Source organism: Chelonoidis abingdonii, chromosome 2 (assembly GCF_003597395.2).
Source record: "Chelonoidis abingdonii isolate Lonesome George chromosome 2, CheloAbing_2.0, whole genome shotgun sequence".
NCBI classification, from domain to species: Eukaryota; Metazoa; Chordata; order Testudines; family Testudinidae; genus Chelonoidis; species Chelonoidis abingdonii.
The window spans coordinates 63,070,725-63,090,672 of NC_133770.1; the positions used below are offsets into that span (position 1 = coordinate 63,070,725).

General features: G+C 43.0%; 1 protein-coding gene across 1 annotated transcript in view; it reads left to right on the forward strand.

Moving 5' to 3' along the window:
• DNAH11 (dynein axonemal heavy chain 11) overlaps positions 1 to 19,948 on the forward strand; it is a 308,320-nt gene that overhangs the window by 20,483 nt on the left and 267,889 nt on the right. The window contains exons 5-6 of the mRNA XM_075062396.1: positions 1,726 to 1,825; positions 17,507 to 17,718. Of these exons, the coding sequence (XP_074918497.1) occupies positions 1,726 to 1,825; positions 17,507 to 17,718 (312 nt within the window). The remainder of the gene's footprint in view (positions 1 to 1,725; positions 1,826 to 17,506; positions 17,719 to 19,948) is intronic.

A 19,948-nucleotide genomic window follows, 5' to 3' on the forward strand; every position in this document is an offset into this window, starting at 1 on the left:
AATTGAGCCACTGGTTTCCGTGTTTCAAATAACCTGCATAGAAAAAGGGCACAGCTGAAGACCTGGATTTCTGATTTATCTGGCCCCATAGATATGTCCAAACAAAATGGAGTTAAGGATGGGTGATGCTGTAAATAACAGGAAGTGATAGTTGGTGATGAAGGACTACGTGGCAGTGGGGAACTGTCTGGATCCCTTAATTGTTCATTTCTAAATTATCTAACGTGTGTGTGTTGTCAAGAAAGAATTTTTTGTGGTGGTTAGCCAGACTCCACTGAAACACATCTTCAAACTAAATTCACTAAATGAGCTTTTTTGTTTAGGAATTACCCTGTTTATTTGGTTGGTTTTTTTAAAAAAATGATCAACAGAAGTTTAGAACAGGTGGTTGTGTAAGATCTGGAGGAGGGGAAATGCATTCCAGCATTTTCTTGCCCCGAGTCCGCTGCATCCCTCTCTGTCTTCCCCTGTTCCCTTTTATGTCCTGCCTCCCCCCAGATCAACTTCCTCCATGCTCTTTGAAAATAATAAAAAATAAAAAATTGGGAGGAGGTGGCATAGGTGGTGGTGGTGGGGGGGGGGCAGACGCAACTTTCTGAACCCACAGCTTGTTTTAGCCAATCCTTTGAAAAACAAACAAACAAAACTTAGTTATTTATAATTTTGCATCAACCCTTCTTACTAGGAAAAAAACTTTAATAAATGTGCTTTATCTCCCTTTGATTTGTTCCCCATCCCTCCAATTCATGTTTAGCCTTTCCTCTACTCTGTATCTTTCTGAGGTACTCTTACTATGCCTCTTTGAGTCTATATCTTTGCACTCTCTCCACCCAGAACAATACCACCAAAAGAAATATATGACTAGGCATTTTCCCTCACAGGTCCAGTAAAATAAAATTGGAGTTCCTAGGCAAGCCATTTTAGAAACATATGAAGAGCCATAAAATAATAAGGAAAACTTTCAAAACTTGAATAACAAAGAAAAAAAAATATCAAGGTTGAACCCGTGCAGGGGATTTAACTACACATGTTCCATTAATTTTAAGATGCGTATGGCTAACTTCCCTGTGCCAATTTGAAAATCTCAATCCAGAGCTTTAGAAAACTTTTACTATGTCTCTCCCCCAGAAAATGCTACATAAGGGGAAAGATTTATTTCTGAAGAAATTTGGGCTTGAAAATCAGGCTTATAATGGGAAAGTACCTTCAACCTTAGCTATGGAATGGAGGCTGCTGCTTCAAAATACTGGCTTGTTAAAATAGATATTACAAGTCCTCCAGCTGTGTTTTTTGTTAAAACTTTGTGCAGCTATTAAAATTATTTACATTTTAAATATGAAATATTGTTTGGAGGTGGAAAACAGATGTTACCATCCTCTTTTTAATTCTGTATTTTCACTACCCTGGTTATTAGCAGTGCTCCAGTATAAATTGGATAAACATAAGCATAGAGAGCCTGACCCATTACCCACTGAAGTCAATGGGAGTTTTTTCATTGGGCCTGATCCAACATCCATGGAAATCAATGTGCATATACAGTACTTGAGATATTTTTTTTTTTTTTTTAAATACTTTGTGTGAAGTCCTGTCTCCATTGAAGTTGGCAGTAAAACTTTTGATTTCACTCTCTATATCCAAGTAGGCAACATACTCCATTTTGTGACAGAAATGTTCTTAAATTTAATTTGGTCTTTACTGAAAATTTTTGTTTGTTTATGATTCTAGCTTCAGTCTCCTGTTGTTCAAAAAATGGTTACGATCTTAAAAGCCAAAGAGAGCAGCTATTATCCTACTTCTCAGAGCATTCTGAAGGATGTAGAAGATGGTAAGGGTAGCTTGAATTAAATTTATATTTTGTCTGCCTTTATATGTTTGTGTTATAGAATAATCTATAATACTGTTTGCAATAACACTATATTTATGCCACTGCTAAGCTGTATCTGTTCCGGAGGAGCATGTGCACATTAAATCAAACCACTTTATATTTAGACTTTGCTCATTATTTACTTTTGTAAAGTTTATGTGGATACTTTTCTTTCCATAAAAATCAGGGAGAGAGATAGCACTAATTAAATAAATTTGTGCGTGTGTTTCTAAACATTATTTTGAGTCTTCACATGTACTATATCTGTTGTTATGCAGACTTTATTGCTCATATGAATAACTGTGCACTTAGTATATTAGCTAAATATTAAATATATTAAATATTTATTACTAAATATATTAGTTTGTATTTTATATACATCAAATGAAGTTTCAATGAAATAATAAAAATGCCTTTTACTCTTATAGTGCCATTTATCTTATGAGTTGTTAGCTTAGTAAGCAATAATATTTAGCTGTTACATAATACTTCTCATTAGTAATTTTCAAAGTGCTTTACAATGGAGGTAAATATTGTTAGCCTCATTTTACAGACAAGAAAATGAGACTCAAGGAGGTGAAGTGACTTGCTCAAGGTCATCCAGCAGCCAAGTGGCTGAGCCGGGATTAGAATCCAGGTCTCGTGAGACCCAGTCCAGTGTGCTCTCCACTAGGTCATACTGTCCCAGTTCAGCCTCACATCCCTGTTAAGCAGGTAAATTATGCCTCCTTTATGGATAGGTCTCCTTCTCTCTCCTATGCAGATGTCAGTGCTTGATGTCCAGGTTCCATAACCAGATAATACCTCCTATATCAGGGGAGGCTATGTGTTGTAAACTGCCATCTAGATGCCACTCTTCTACCTCATGACTAGTTATCTGCTATGCTGCTCTACAGTCACAGTATGGGGAGGAAAGCAGGCTGAACCAATGTATGGTTGCAGCAATTCTGTTTGAGACAGAGAGCAGCCTAGTAAGCCTGGTCTAGGATCTTTGATCACGGGGACAAGGAGACAGGTGCAGTGATGAACTTCTGAATTTACTTAGTGTGTTAGTCTTTCCCATCGATGCTTCCACACTGTAAGGATGTAGTTTTCAGCTCCCTAGTGGTGCTGACTGTCCATGCATGCTAAAGGGCCAGTAGCTTTCTGTCATAAATGGATAGGTAAGGTAAGGGTTAAGTTTCTTTTACCTGAAAAGGGTAACCGAACACCTGACCAGAGGACCAATCAGAGAACTGGATTGTTTAAAGTCAGGGGAGGGAATTTGTATAGTCGGGGTCTTTGTTGTTTTCTTAGCTATGACTTTGTTTTTTACTCTGCTATGAGGAAACAAGTTTCTTGTCTAATTTCTCTGATATTTCTTCTAAACTCTGAGTCCATGGACCGCAAAGTATTGAGCTATGATGGCATTTCGGGTATTTACTGTATGTTACTTTGTTGTGTGGTTTATGGCTATTCGTGTGTAAATTTGCAGACTGTTTCTTCTTAATATATTCTTTAGAGCAAGTGCTGATAGTTGTTTCTTCATGCAAGAATTGTCTTGTTTTTATTTTTCTTTCTTTTTATAAAGTTTTCTTTGTTGAACCTTGTGTAACAGTTCTATTTCCAGGGAGGGCAAAGGTGAAAGCCAGGCTGTGGGCTATTTTCCTATATGGGCAGGGAACGGGACTCGGGAAAGAGACGAGAATTCTCTTTTTTGGTGGTACGTTGTTATCCTCATTCTGGAGCAAGGCGGGGTGGCGAGCCGCTGTGGGTTTTTGCATCTCATTGTCTGAGGAGCAGAAAGTGGTTTCTTGGGGTCACACCGGTTAGCCGTGAGGCAGCTGATAGAGGGGGAGGGGGTTATTTTCCCTGCTTTTAGATCAGGTTGGGAATCTGGGTGTCCCACAGGGAGGTTGGGCGACCACCAGAGGGAGGAAGCGAGGATTCAGGTCCATCGATTCATCCTGATCTGGTGGTCAGCGAGATTCCAAGCTGGTAGTGAGCTTGGGGTTTCAGTAGCCCCCAAACTTTGACGCAAATCCAGGTTTGGGACAGGACCAGACTGGTGGACACTAAAGTCCAGGTCTGGGACTGGACGGCTAGATTACCACACTTTCTTGTCCAGGAGTGTTTGAACTGTTGTAGCAAAGGGATGTCGAGAGCTCAGCCATGGTGTCACACCCCAGACCACAGAAAATGGGATTCCTCTCCTGAAAACAAGCAGACCTTTGAGTTGGCTTAGAGTGTTTGTTCTCTGTCTGAGAAGGAGGCATCAGTCAACCAGAGATGTAGTAGGTGGGTTCATCTGTCTCAGCTCTCCAGGCAGACTTAACAGTAATGGCTTCTTGTTAAAGGTCTGGCAGAGCTGTGTGTACTAGTGCATGCAAATTGAAGGTTTGTGTATAGTTCAAACAGCCACTAATAATAGAAGTGGTTGAATTCAACTCCATGTTGACAAGCAGAGTGTGGTGGCTGTGCCCCCAGATGGCAGAGCAGTATTCTGCTGGAGCAAACAGCAAGGCCGGTACAGATGTATGAAGGACCAAAGGATCTGTGCCCCAGGAGGTTCCTCACAGTTTTCATATCAAGGCAGTACAGGAAGAGAACTTTGTTTTCAGGTGTTGCAGGTAAGGCCAGTATATCAGACTGTGTTGGAGTTTTACTCGCAAGTATGTGACAACTGAATGGAATGGCAATGGCTGTTCTTGGATATGAATCTTCATGGGTTGATTGGCAAGAAGATTGTTTAGATGGAAGGTACTTGCCACTTTCTTGGTTTCACTGAGAATTAGTCTTCATTGCTGGAAGTAAGTTGTCAAAGTATCCATGTCTTGGCTGAGTCCCTTCAATTTGTGGAAGTTGTTTCCAGTGTCAGCAATGTAGATGTCATCAGCATACACATACTTCTTGGCCTGCATTTCAAAAAGGTCATATGTGTACATATTGAACAAAAGGGGAGCCCAAACTGACCCTTGTGGAAGGCCATTTTGGAGACATTAAAGTGTCTGACTTTCTCCCCAACTTGCAGGAGGAAGCTTCAGTTGCTAATCGTACCTTGGATGAACCACATCATCAGCCTACAAGGACTACAGTACAACCTCAGAGTTACGAACACCTCAGGAATGAAGGTTGTTCATAAATTCTGAAATGTTCGTAATTCTGAACAAAACATTATAGTTGTTCTTTCAAAAGTTTACAAGTGAACATTGACTTAATACAGCTTTGGAACTTTACTATGCAGAAGAAAAATACTGCTTTTAACCCATCTTAATTTAAATGAAACAAGTACAGAAACAATTTCCTTATCTTCTCAAATTCTTTTTTTTAAAACTTTCCCTCTTTAGTAGTTTATATTTAACAAAGTACTGTACTGTATTTGCTTTTTGTTTTTTTGTCTCTGCTGCTGCCTGATTGCATACTTCCGGGTCCAAATGTGGTGTGTGGTTGACTGGTTAGTTCATAACTCTGGTGTTCATAACTCTGAGGTTCTACTGTAGCTTGGGAGTCAGCCCAATATGCTGCACAGTTTTGTGGGCAGAGTTTTTTGTGCCATCAGATTGATAAGGACTGCACCGACTTCAGTGGCATGCCATGAAATTTTTAGTAAGACATGCAAGTCTACACTTTCATGCAAGGTGTGACTTCACATGTTCGTTTGCATCCTCCATGTGCATTCAGGAAGCAGATGGAATTGTCCCATGGGCATAGAAGGTCGGGAAGTCATATTCAGGGCTTTCATATTCTTCTGGGGCATCTAATGCATGTGTTCCATACTTAGATAGCATGCCACTGACCAACTTTCTTTCCAGGCTCAAATGCATTTTTTGTATCTTTTAATTAGAAAGAGTAGCTGATCTTGAGTGCATTGTCCGCTCCTAAATCCAGCCTGAACATGAGGCTGCTGAGGTTCAGCTAGATCATTAATCCACATCAAGATTTAGTCTTAATCAATTAATCGATAACACACAGCAGAAAAATTGATCAATAATTCTTTGGGTCTGTCAATGGTTTCCCTTGCTTTGGAACAGCTATGACCTTTGCTGTGTGCCAAGCTTTTGGGATGCTACAGTTCTGGGTACAATTCAGAAATCGAAGCAGCTGGCTACTTCTTTGCGTTATTATCCCTATGGGTTCTCCGTGTCAGGATATGTGTACACCTGTGAACTCTCAATAAGAGTGTTTTCTGCTAGTAGTGTCTGCAGGTACACACGTGTGCCATATGCCTCTTTGTGCTCCAGGGCATATAGGCAGAAACAGACCCACACCACTCCAGTACCTTCTCAACCACTGGTGACTTGAAATGGAGTTCTGATCCACAAAGCCCTGCTCAAACTGAAACAAGAAAAAGCAGTGATAATTATGATAGCATCGGCATGGCTGGGACAGCTGGTGTTCCCTCCCTGATCCAGCTGGTGACGTCTGCCTCTGCGTGTCCTCTAATGACTGACCTAGGAGTCAGACTCCATAATGCTTCCAAATATATCATCCCAGCACCTCAAGGTATGGCTCCTCGATGGTTCTTGGGCCTAGAGCAGACGTGTTCTCCCAAAGTTCAGCTGGTTCTTTTAAATAACAGGAAACCTACCACATATAGGATTTGCCTGCAGAAGTGGAAGCAGTTCAAACACACTATATCTCCTACTAGTTTTTCCCCTGGCATCTATTGTCGACTACATACTAAACCTGAAATCTATGGGACTGTCCCTGAGCTCTGTTAAGATTTATTTAGATGCCATCATGGCATTCCATTCACCAGTTGAGGGTTTGTTGGTCTTCACACATCCTATGGCAACAAGATTCCTTAAGGGCCTCCTTAACCTGTTCCCTTCAGGGTGGGACACTATCGTATCCTAGGACCTCAATTTAGTTCTTAACAGGCTTTAAGAGAATCTCCCTTCAAGCCTGATCACTACTCTATCTGTCCATCAAGACATTTTTCCTTGTGGCAATCACATTGGCCAGAAGTGTAGGGGAACTGAGAGTCCTCAGGGCTGATCCACTGTATATAGTGTTGTATCTGGACAAAGCCGCATTGTATCCCCATGCTCACTTCCTCGCTAAAGTCTCATCAGAGTTCCACATCAATCAGGACATTCAACTGCCATTATTTTATCCCAAGCCCTATTTGTGCAGAGAAGAGACCAGTCTGTACACAGGATGTAAGACAAGCCATGGCTTTCTACCTTCACCATACTCAGCCTTTGTTTGGAGGATGAGGGGTCACTCAGTGTTCTGTCAGAGACTATCTAACTGCATATTGGAGTGTATTTTGGCATGCCACAGGTCCTCTGGAATGCACCCCCTCGCCCCCAGAGTCACTACTCATTCCACAAAGGCTCATTCTAAATATGTTGCCCTCCTTAGGAAGGTACCCACCAATGATGTTTTCAAGGCAGCCGCCTGGTTCTCCATTCATACATTTTCACAGCATTATGCCTTACTCCGTGCCTCCAGGGTGGATGCAGTCTCTCGTCCCCTAGCGTCCCTCCTCTACTTGCGTTACATTGATGACATCTTCATCATATAGACCCATGGGAAGGATGCCCTTGAAGAATTCCACCTGGATTTCAACAATTTCCACCCCACCATCAACCTCAGCCTGGACCAGTCCACACCAGAGATCCTCTTCCTGGACACGATAGTGCAAATAAGTGATAGCCACATAAACACCACCCTATACCGGAAACCCACTGACCGTTATACTTGCCTACGTGCCTCCAGATACCATCCAGGACACATCACATGATCCATTGTCTACAGCCAAGCCCTAAGATACAACCGAATTTGCTCCAATCCCTCAGACAGAGAAACACCTACAAGATTCAACCATTCTTAAAACTACAATACCCACCTGGGGAAGTGAGGAAATAGATTGACAGATCGAGATGGGTACCCAGAAGTTACTTACTACAGGACAGGCCCAACAAGGAAAATAACAGAACACCACTGGCCATCATGTACAGCCCCCAGCTAAAACCTCTCCAGCACATCATCATCATCAATGATCTACAATCTATCCTGGAAAATGATTCCTCACTCTCACAGACTTTGGGAGGCAGGGTAGTCCTCGATTACAGACAACTCCCCAACCTGAAGCAAATACTCACCAGCAACTACTCCCACACCACAGAAACACTAACCCAGAAACATTCCCTGCAACAAACCTCATTGCCTACTCTGTCCCCGTATCTACTCTAGGGACACCATTAGAGGATCCAACTACATGATCCAACTACATGATCCAACACCATCAGGCACTCATTCATCTTCACATCTACTAATGTGATATATGCCATCATGTGCCAGCAATGCCCCTCTGTCATGTACAGTGGCCAAACTGGACAGTCTCTACGTAAAAGAATAAAATGGACACACATCAGATATCAGGAATGGTAACATACAAAAGCTAGTAGGAGAACACTTCAATCTACCTGGACATTCAATAACAGATTTAAAAAGTAATCATCCTTCAACAAAAAAGCTTCAAAAACAGACTTCAAAGAGAAACTGCAGAGCTACAATTCATTTGGAAATTTAATATCAATAATTTGAGCTTGAATAGGGACTGGGAATGGCTGGCTCACTACAAAAGCAATTTTCCGCTCTTGGTATTGACACCTTCTCATCAATTATTGGGAGTGAACCACATCTACGCTGACTGAATTGGCCTTGTCAACACTGGTTCTCCACTTGTAAGGTAACTCCCTACTCATCATGTCAGTATATTTATGCCTGCATCTGTAATTTTCACTCCATGCATCTGAAGAAGTGGGGTTTTTTACCCGTGAAAGCTTATGCCCAAATAAATGTGTTAGTCTTTAAGGTGCCACCAGACTTCTAGTTGTTTTTGTGGATACAGACTAACGTGGCTACCTCTCTGATACTTGGCAGTCTTTGAAACTGTTCTAAACTCTGTAGTGGATCCACTTCCTCGGCACCCTTCTCCACATAGAATCATAGAATGTCAGGGTTGGAAGGGACCTCAGGAGGTCATCTAGTCCAACCCTCTGCTCAAAGCAGGACCAATCCCCAACTAAATCATCCCAGCCAGGCCTTCGTCAAGCCTGACCTTAAAAACCTCTAAGGAAGGAGATTCCACTACCTCCCTAGGTAACCCATTCCAGAGCTTCACCACCCTCCTAGTGAAAAAGTTTTTCCTAATATCCAACCTAAACTTCCCCCACTGCAACTTGAGACCATCACATTAAGGAACTGCTTGGGAATCTGCTCATGTGGAGCACCCATTGGAGCAATAACTCAAAGGACTGGTTACTTAACTTGCATTGTAACTGAAGTTCCTTAAGATGTTTTGTCCGTATGGGTGCTCCACTATTTGCTTTCCTTTCCCCTTTGCTTTGAAGTTTTACCATGTTCTGAGTCTGGGAAGGAACAGGAGTAGTGTGGATCTGCTCCTCACTATATGCCCTCATATTGGAGCACAAGCAGGGATATGGAGCAGGCTTGGACCCACGGCCATGATTAGCAGAAAAAATCTCAGCTTGAGTGTGCACAGGAGTGTGCATGTCCTCATGTGGAGCACCCATAACGACAAAACATCTTGAAGAACTCCAGTTACTGTACAATGTGTGACAGGGTCAGGCCAGATGGCTACAGAAGAGTGCCGGAAGCAAGGTATATTAGCCTCAGGATAAGCAAGTCCCTCTTCCCCTGGTAACTGAGCAGGGGTTGCTCCAGGTTAGTTAGGACACCTGGAGCCAATTAAAAACTTACTGTAATGGGTTAAAAGCCTTCCCCCCCCCCCGCAACACCCAGCCAGTCAGTGTGGGTGATAGGGGATGTGAGAGTGGAGGCAAGCTGTGGGACAGCTGAGCAGTGCAGAAGCTGACAAGGATCGGGGAGAACCCATAGTTATAGAGATTCAGGAGAAGTCCTACCTTAAACAGGAGCTAAGGACCCTTCCAGGTCCAAAAATGTGAAGAAAAGGACCCTGCCAGAAGGGGAGAGCCTGAGCCGTGCATTTGGTGTGGTGCTGCCACACCCGGAAGGGCTTCACCAAAGACTAAGGGCTCTCCCTCCACCGGCAGGAGGATCAGGAGGAACCTTGCCCAAGCAGAGTGGGGACAATAAGCCAAGGGGTGTGGGGAAGTAACCCAGGGAAGCTAGTAGCTTTCCTGGGAACTGGCAGGGTGAGGCTGCTACCTGTAGGGTCCCTGGGTTGGGGCCTGGAGTAGAGGGCAGGACTGGCCTCCCCTCACCCCCTTTTTCCACTCATTGGATGTCCATCGGGGAGGCCAGAAGCCTTAGTGAAGCAGTGAGCATCTAGCAGGCCCAGAAATGGGAAGGCTGCTTGGAGACAGAATTTCCCTGCCCACTATAAACAGAGGGTGGAAATGCTGAGAGACAAGACGCTATCCTGACCCACCACTAAAAGGGAAGCACAGGACCCACCGAGGTGGAGAAGAAGCCCTGCTACAAATGTAAGTAACCTCTCCTTTTAGTGATTGGTTCAAAATGAGCGACAGATTTGCTATGGATATTATATAGACCAGGAGCCTTGTTAGGCTGCAATTGATGTATTAGTCAAGCTCTTGATCAGTGAAAGGAATCATCAGACTTCTGTCTACATCCTGAGTCTCTATCTCTCACCAACCACCATGTTAACTGTATGGCTGAAAGCTTCGTCTCAGTTCAGAGCACTGCCGTTGGCCACCAGCTGGGATGTGATGGAGTTTGCTGTGATTTGGTATTTCCTCTTGCCCAGACTAGAATCTCAGCTCAGCCTCTTAAGAGTTTGCCAGACTTTGTGACTAGAACGTGAGAAATTCAATTTAAAAATAATTTCTTTCTGTCGTTCTTGCCTGGTTTGATCTAGAAGGTGAAAAAGTCTCTATTTTTATCAAATACCTCCTGTTCATTCTTGGCAGATTTAAATTCCTGATAGGAGTCTGGTTGCATGAGATGATCAGCCAGGAATGAATTGTTGATGAAATTCCAGAGGTATAGATTTCTTTGTAGCATCCAGAATTTTATCACAGAACGCTTGATTGATGGCACTGATGTTGTCTGACACATCTGATTCTGAGTCTTTACTCACAAAAGTTTCAAACTCAGATTGGAACAGATTTCACCTTGCTTTTCAGAAATGCCATCAAAATTTTGGAGGTTGCTTGTAGTTGGAATTTGCATGACCATTTGCATGCCCATGGCTAGTGCTGGGATCAGGAAAACATATTGAGCACTTCATGCTCTGTGTTCAGTTGTAGAAAAGGTGAGTTCAGGAGAAGAATCTGAGGTCCATCTCTAGCTTTGGAAAGTGGGTGGCTGTTTAGGATTGTATAGAAGATGCAGGTCAACTATTGATGTCCACTCCTCTAGCCTTACTCTGTCCACATCATCAAAGTATCCCGAGAGGGGATGATGTGAGTTAAAATCACCACATTAGACTGAAGGTCTTGAGAAGAAGCGCAGGACAGAAGTTGGCCTATTGGCAAATGGGAGTTTGTAGATGTTGACAAGATAATGTTGGTGAAAGACAAGTGTGGACAAATAATTGATGAACAAGCAAACAGCAAGCGCTGGAAATAGTATTTTGAAGAGCTATCCAGTGTACCAAACACTGTAGATGAAATGATCCTGGAGAAGCTTCTCAGCACAAATGAGGGAGAGCAGAAGCTGTAATTTTTAGAAGTAAATATGTTGATAGAAAGTTTGAAAAAGAAATACGCGGCAGACAAAATCACAGAGCTGAGGTAAGCAGGCAAGGAAAACATATAAAGGTAATGAAGGAGCTATTCAACAAGATTTACAAATGAGCAAGTACTGAGTGAAGGCAAGAAAGTGATCATACTGATCTATGAAAAAGGAGAGAAGAGTGAGTGCAAGAACTCAGATGAATCAGCTTATTATGTGCGTTGGTAAAAGCATTCACCAACACTTGCAGAGGCGAATGAAGAGGTATGTGGAAACAGCACTTGCACAGGAGCAGGCCAGATTTAGACTAGGATGAAGTAAAATAGATCAGTTATTTGTGATCAGGCAGATACCAGAGAAGTTTATAGAACATTATCAAATAGGTTACAACAATTTTATAGACTTCAATCAGGCTTTTGATAGCATTTTACGGAAAGGGATATGGCAAGTTATGAGAATGTATGGCATGCCTAACAAATGAATCGAGTGGATAGAAAACATCTACAGCAGGTCAATGAGTGTGGTAAGAGTAGACAAAAAGCTGACGGAATGGTTCAGGATGACTGTAGGACTGAGACAAGGATGGACCCTGATGCCAAATTTGTTCAGCTTGGTACTAGAAGCAATAACGCCTGTAGCACTGAGAGATGAAATGGGAGGAATCATGTTATGTGGTAGGACCCCACAAAACCTTAGATTTGCAGACAATATCAACCTGACTGCATCAGCCAAGGAGGGTTTACAGACACATAACTGTCAACTGGGAAAGCAGAAAATTTGGACTGAAGATCAGCATGGAGAAGACAAAAATTATGGCAAATGGAAGACATGAGAAGAGGTAAAGATCAAACTCGGAGACAAAGAACTAGAACAAAGAAAAATTTATGTACCTTGAAGTATCTAAGGCCACATCTACGCTACGGGATAATATCGAATTAGCTAAAATCGGTTTTATAAAACTGATATTATAAATTTGATTTCATGCGGCCACACTAGGCACAGTAATTCGGCGTTGTGCGTCCATGGTCCGAGGCTAATGTCGATTTCTGAAGCGTTGCATTGTGGGTAGCTCTTCGTAGCTATCCCATAGTTTCCCGCAGTCTCCTCGCCCTCTTGGAATTCTGGGCGTTGAATCATTATTGGTCGCGGGTGGTCTGGGTAAATGTTGTCAGTCATCCTTCCTTCGGGAAAACAATCAGCTGACAATCCTTTAAACGCGCAGTATCGTTTTGTGCCCTTTCTGGATTGCCCTGGCAGACCGCATAGCACAGCAATCACGGAGCCGTTCAGCTTTTTTTTTTTCCGGGCACTAGTTGACTGGATTGCCGCGGACAGAGAGGCGATACTCCAGCGCTACACAGCAGGCATTCACTGCTTTTGCATGATATCAGAGATGGTTTTACCAGTCGTTGCTGTACCGTCTACTCGCCGAGTAAACTGGCAGATAAATGACGGTTATCTCTCCCCCTCTGTACTGTCCGCTGGCTATCATGAGTGCCCTGGCTGAATCGGCACGAGAGGGCGCAAACGCAAAAGCAAATTGGATTGACTCCCTGAGTCAATCCCCTCCCTTATGGTTTCTAAAAATAGAGTCAGTTCCTGCCCAGAATAAGGGCAAGTGTTATAAGGGACCAGTGTACAGAGACACAGCTGCTTCCGTGTGTCAGTTTCAAGGAGGGTGCCCCTGCAACAATTTGCACCCGTTGCCTCCCTTCTCCCCAACCTTCCTGGGCTACCGTGGCAGTGTCCTGCCCATTTGTGTCAGAAGTAAAAAGAAGTGCAGGAATAAAAACACGATAAGTGGACATAAAATGAGGGGGGAAGGCAGCCTCCCAGCTATGACAGTCCAGGCCGGACAATAACCGGTGCGGGGAGGGAGGCCCAGCATTGCTGATGTTATGACAGTCCAGGCAGTACAGAATCTTTTCCTTTTACACATGGAAGGGAGGGGCTGATTGAAGCCTCAGCCCCAGTTGCTATGAGAAAGACAGTTACACGCCGTTATGTACATCTACTGGGATAATGGGAGTCATTCATTTTACCCAGGCACCCCCGGCAGCCTCACCTAAGGCCAGCCAGGAGCACTCATGGGCTGATTGGCGACCGATGGAATATCATCATATTGTACCGTCTACCCACCAGGGAGGTGAGAGGAAGCGGATTACGTCTCTTCACTGTGCAGCATCCGCGTCTACAGCAGCATTCAGTCACACATATAGGTGAACATTGAAGAAGTCAAGAAATGATATTTCTTTCCCTTTTCTTTCACGTGGGGGGGGAGGAGAAACTTGAGGAGCTATTCCTGAACCATGCCAGAACTACTGTGTTTGAACCCTACAGACATTGGGAGCTCAGCAAGAATGCAAATACTTTTTCAGAGACTGCTGTGGACTGTGGATAGCTAGGAACCTCAGTACCCCCTCCCTCCCATGGAGCGTCCAATTTGATTCTTTGGCTTTCCGTTACACTTGTCAATGCAGCGTGTGTACCTGGAAGATTTTTTCAACGCTTTGGCATTTTGTCTTCTGTACGGAGCTCTGTACAACATGATTTGTCTCCCCATAAGTGATCAGATCCAGTATCTCCCGTACGGTCCATGCTGGAGCTCTTTTTGGGATTGGGACGCATCGCCACCGCGTGATGCATCAGAGCTCCACGCTGGGCAAAACAGAAATGTCATTATTCAAAAGTTGCGGGGCTTTTCCTGTTTACCTGCCCGCTGCACCGAGTTCAGATTGCTGTCCAGCGGGTCGTGATGCACTGGGATACCAGCCCGGAGGCCAATAACGTCAATTTTCGTCCAACTAAACGTACCGATAAGTTAATATCGAATTTAAGCCGTCTACTCCTCCGTCGGGAGGAGTAACATAAATACGATTTAAAGAGCCCTTTATATCGATATAAAGGGCGTTGTAGTGTGGACGGGTACAGCGTTAAATCGATTTAACGCTCTTTAAATCGATTTAAACACGTAGTGTAGACCAGGCCTAAGAATGGGAATTGTGAAGATGACATAAGAAGAATTGGACTGCATTCAGAAGACTTCAAGATCTGGAAGGCTAAAGACATTCTTATAAAAACAAAAATCAGCGTTTATGAGATAACTGTCATGCTGATACTGCTGTGCGGGGAGGAATGCTGGAGTATGAGGAAGGCCTATGAATGAAAAGTGACTGCAGACCTGAACTGGCTGAGAGGAATACCGAGAGTTTCAAGACCACAGAAGATAAAAAATGAAGAGAGAAGAAAGTAGCCAGGGCAAGAAATAACATTGTTACAGAAGATTCAAGAAAGACTGCTATGATGGGTTTGGATATATATATCAAGAAAGCACCTGGAAAGGATACCATACATGGCGATACATACCAGAGTGCAAGGAATTAGAAATAGAGGAAGATCAAGGATGTGTTAGATAGATGACACAGTTGAGAATGACAGAACAATAAGGTTTAAAGAAGAACAAAGCTGTGTAGCTTGTGCCAGATAGAAAGTGGTTGATAGACTTCAGTTGGCCCTGTCATCGCTGTTGAGCTGACAGATGCGAATCAAAGAAGAAGAATAAAAGAGTAGGTCCTTCATTTTTATAGCCTGACTTTCTTTAACTTCATTTGTACCTGATGAGACAGGAGTTGCTGGAATACCTTCTCTGATTTAGGATGCCATCCTGTATTGCCTATGATGAAGCTGAGACACAACAGCAAAGCTAGGAATTGATAGTTGAATGTCAGTGGTAGAGTGTGTTCCCTGAAGCAACGTAATGTGCTTCAAGCTATAGGGTTGACTGAAGGAGGATGTCCCTCTTGGCTGCTGAGATTCCTTCAAATATTGAGGTGCAGCATCCTGAGCTAATGTTTGTGACTCTGGTCTGGAAGAGGACCCCATTGGGGGACCACTCCTTTGGGCTGTATTTGTCTGTTTTGCACTTTTTTACAAGAAGAACTTGAGCTCCAAGTTTGCATTTTTATCTACTTTAGCTTCCCTTTTTGCTACTAACATTGAGATGTTGTGTGATGATGGTAGGTTTGTTCCTCTTTTTGCTTTTTATGACTAACAATAGCACTTACATAGGCGCCAATTCCATGGGTGTTCTGGGGCTGGAGCACCCATGGGGAAAAAATGGTGAGTGCTAAGCACCCACTGGCAGCCCCCTATCAGCCTCTCCTTCCTTCCTCAGTGCCTCCTGTGCAGGAGGCTCTGGGGGAAATAGGGAGGAGCAAGGACATGGTGCGCTCAGGGTGGTAGTGGAATGGGGTGGGAAGAGGCGGTGGGTACTTAGGTGGGATGGCGGCAGGGCCTGGGACAGAGCCAGGGGTCGAGCACCTCCTGGCACATTGGAAAGTTGGTGCCTGTGGTGCTTACCTAGAACTGAGTTCCGTTACATACGGTTCTTACCTTTTGGGCGTCTGTGACTAGTGGTGAATATAGTATGACAGCCTTCCTACAGTATTTATTTTAACATTGGAACAAGTGTCAGAGAAAAACTATGTTAAAACAACCAACAGACGACATGCACATCTATCTTACCTGAAGTCTTTTGAGCCCCTGATGGTAACTTAGGCTGGCCTAACCTCTTCCGAAACCTGAGCGGTATGTAGGGTATATCTACTGTTCCGGTTGAAGGTGTAAATTCCAACTTGAGGAGATGTATCCCCACTAGCTTTGTTGAGCTAGCGCAGTGAAAATAGAGTGTAGCTGTGCTGGCATGAGTGATGGGAGGGACAAGCTGCCCTGAGAACATTATAGCATCTTGGATGGGTATGTATTTGGGGCAGCTACACTCTCTTTTGTGGACTGGCTCTATCAGAGCTGGTGTGGGTATGTCTTCTCATGCTGGAATTTACACTTTGAGCATGAAGTGTCAACATGGCATCCTTAGGCTGGCTCCCCTGTACACTTCCCTCATCTCTTAAGAGTCTCTTTTCTAAACTGCTGTAGTCCTTTTGGCCTTCGGTGTGTGCAGGCCTTTTCCTATCATGGCATTGTCTCAAAACATCCTTCAAACGTTTGGGATGAAGTGCCTTACCTTCCTCACAGCCCCTTGTTACATTAACCCAATATATTCATATACCATCCCAATAACTAGGTCAACATTCAGTATTCATACATTATTACAGAGCAGCTCCTACTCCATCACATAGTGTGTCACACAATGGGCTCTACTCTGGTGAAAATATCCTCAGCAGTTGTTATCCCATTGAGGATTTACAGACCTCTGGAATACAAGGTCACAGAGGCCTTTTCCTATGTTAAAGGACTGCTTATGGGACTGCCAAAGCTTGCTCCCTTTTCAAAGATAGTCACAGATCCTGCCAGTTGCGCTCATGGGAATGATGTTGCCATGGCATGTTGTGTCCCTTGATACCTTAATGCAAAGGGAATAGGAAGGGAGACTTCTTTCTTAACTGTCTGACTTTGCTGATAGAGACAGGAACACACAAACACACTGCTCTTTGCCAGTGAGCATGGGTTTGGAAACATGCTGCTTCTCCAGCAAACACAGTTTTTTAAAAGACTACAGGCCTCTGACTTGTCCCTCATGCTGGAATTGCACATACCTATTACTTTAAATGTAGGTCTGCAGTAACTTCTGTGTCATTCCAAGCTGGTTGGCTGAGGCGGGGGAACAAACAGACAGAGAAGAAAGAGTTGTGATGCACAGATCCCTAACTCCCAGCAGTACAACCGGTGAACAGAGAGTTGTCTGAGCCTTGTGCTGCGTGGTCGAGCTTCTGGGTCTTCACCACAGTACTGTCTCATGCCCCAGAAACCTACATATATTTCTCCCTGGGTAAGGACTGTTGTCATTTTATATCTATGGGGAAAAAAATAAAATTGATTAAATTTACAATGTTACACTCTCCGCCGTTGACGCTGATAAGCCTTCTAATTTTTACAGTTATTGCACTGAAAATATTTTCCTTTTAGACTAGAATAATTTTTCATTCCTCAGTGTAAACAAGATGATTTAGAAACAATCATATCTGAGGTTTTATCATTTTCTTTTTACAGCACTTATGGAAGCGCAAGATATTGAATTGTACCTGAGACCACTGAGAAGACACATTCAGTTTCTTCAGGGGACAGAGTTCCCCAAGATCCGTGCTTTAATTCCCCCTTTGTTTCACACCATCTGCCTGATCTGGAGTCACTCCCAGTTTTACAGTGTGCCTGCACGAATAATAGTTCTATTGCAAGAGTTCTGCAATCTGTTCATTGACCAGGTAGCTCAAAATATAAATCATAAACTATATGTACCTAGTAAATAAGGGCCAGCCAATAGATGGTATGCTAATAACAAAAGAATATGAATTTAGCCCGTGTTAGTTAGTTTTTCTAATAAATAGCACAATTAGAAGATTAATCATGTTTCTGCAGAAATCTCAAATTACCATTTCACTGCTAAACCTGCAGCACGGCTAAATAATTAGAACTATCCGTGCTGCCATTTCACAAGTTCTTTGTTAAAAAATGCAATAATCTCTTTGCATAAATAAGAAAAAGTATTCTTCAAAAATCATGCAGTGCTCGGCAAGTTATTTCTTCTGTTGCCAGGCAGATCTAATGTCTCTTTTCTTAGCAGGTATAATCAAAACTATTTGCTTTATCAAATTGCAAACTTGTGATAAGAGCTATTCAAATCAAGAAAATATGGAATTGGCAAGCAAATTGTCAGTGAGTGACTTTGAAATGCTGCATTTTATATACTCCCACAATCAATAAACTCTCCCTGTTTAGCAGGGGAAGTCCGAATAAAGTAACACATACTGAGCCTTTCCCACTTTTTCCTTCCAAACATCTCTCCTAGCCCAACATATCTTAGTGGCGCTAAGACGTGTTCATAGTGGTAGCATTTAAATGTAGCCATTTCTTGAGGTCCAGTATGGCGGACACTGTTCTTCTGGCCAAGCAAACATGGGACTCCCTTCAAAAACAGTCAATAGCATTTGTTAATCCGTCAAAAAAGTCACCTCTGAGAAGCACAAGAGAAACTGACACTCCCTAGCCTACTTCAGAGCATGTGTGCACAGCTGCCACTGCATTCAACTCTCCTGCTGGCCAGGGAATGAAAAATGAAGGAACTGAGGCCAGGTCTACACTACGCGGTAAAATCGATTTTAGATACGCAATTTCAGCTACGAGAATAGCGTAGCTGAAGTCGAATATCTAAAATTGATTTACTCACCCGTCTTCACCGCGCGGGATCGATGTCCGCGGCTCACCATGTCGATTCCGGAACTCCGTTGGGGTTGGTGGAGTTCCGGAATCGATATAAGTGCGCTCAGGGATCGATATATCCCGTCTAGATCAGACGCGATATATCGATCCCCGAGCAATCGATTTTAACGCGCCGATATGGCGCGTAGTCTAGATGTGCCCTGATTCTCCTTCACACTAGACATTACTCCTGATTTATGCCATAAAGACAGAGACTTGTCAGAGTTATTGCTGAACAGGGAGCAGGACCACTAGGAGATAGCTCTGGGAGGACCAAATGTACTATTGCTGCTGTTATATTTGCATTTCATGTTTACAGTGGAATTGCAGTGATGCTTAGCTTTTCTCAGAAAAAAATGGTGTGAGCACCTGTGCCCCAGAAGAAAATATATAGTTATTTTTGTGAATGCAAGATATGGTACCAGCGTGACAGAGGGTAACAACAGTGGTTGCTGTGCCAGTATACAACTGAGCCTTCCCTGTCTATTTTTATTTATAGATTAAGTTTTCAGTGGCCTGTCCCCATTTTGTCATGCCTTCATTTTTCCGTGCTATCTCCTTCCCTGCTACTATGTTTATGCTGGATTCTGGAAGTTTGAGTTACAAAGTTTAAATGTTAATGTTTCCATTGAAGCTTTCCTGAGTGCTCTAGTTTTCCTGTAGTGACTGTTACTACATTTGTCCTTTTTTTATTTTGTATTTACAGAGTAATTAATCTAGTCTTACTATTGCTACCAAAGCTAAAAGCAGAGGCCACAGAAACCACAGTATCTATGAATGCTCCAAACACAGAAGACAGATTCTATTTAAAAAGGAAAACTGTTAGTAGACTAGTGTTAATGATGTACGTGTGGTTCTGTTTTACTTCTTAATTCTGATCTCTGACAGAATGGGCAGCTACACTTAGAACCAGTTAGAAGTGATGCTGACTGACTTGAAAGGAAACCTCAAAGAATATATGGCCACTTCTGTGTTGGCTGCAAAGTTAGGCATGGAGAGTTCTGAAGTTAAACAATGAAAAATAACTAGGGGTGGGAGTATAATGCTTTATCTGTTTATATGAGAGGAGTGGTGAGAGAGTGAGGAAAAATAAAAGCGAGATGGCAGCAGAGCTGGAATTTTCCCAGTCTGTTGTGTAGGTAACTTCTCATTTGAAGTATACTAATTTAATAAATTCAGTTCTTAGATCTGATGTAACAACCATTAATTACAAGTTTGCGTCAAATCTGAATAAGC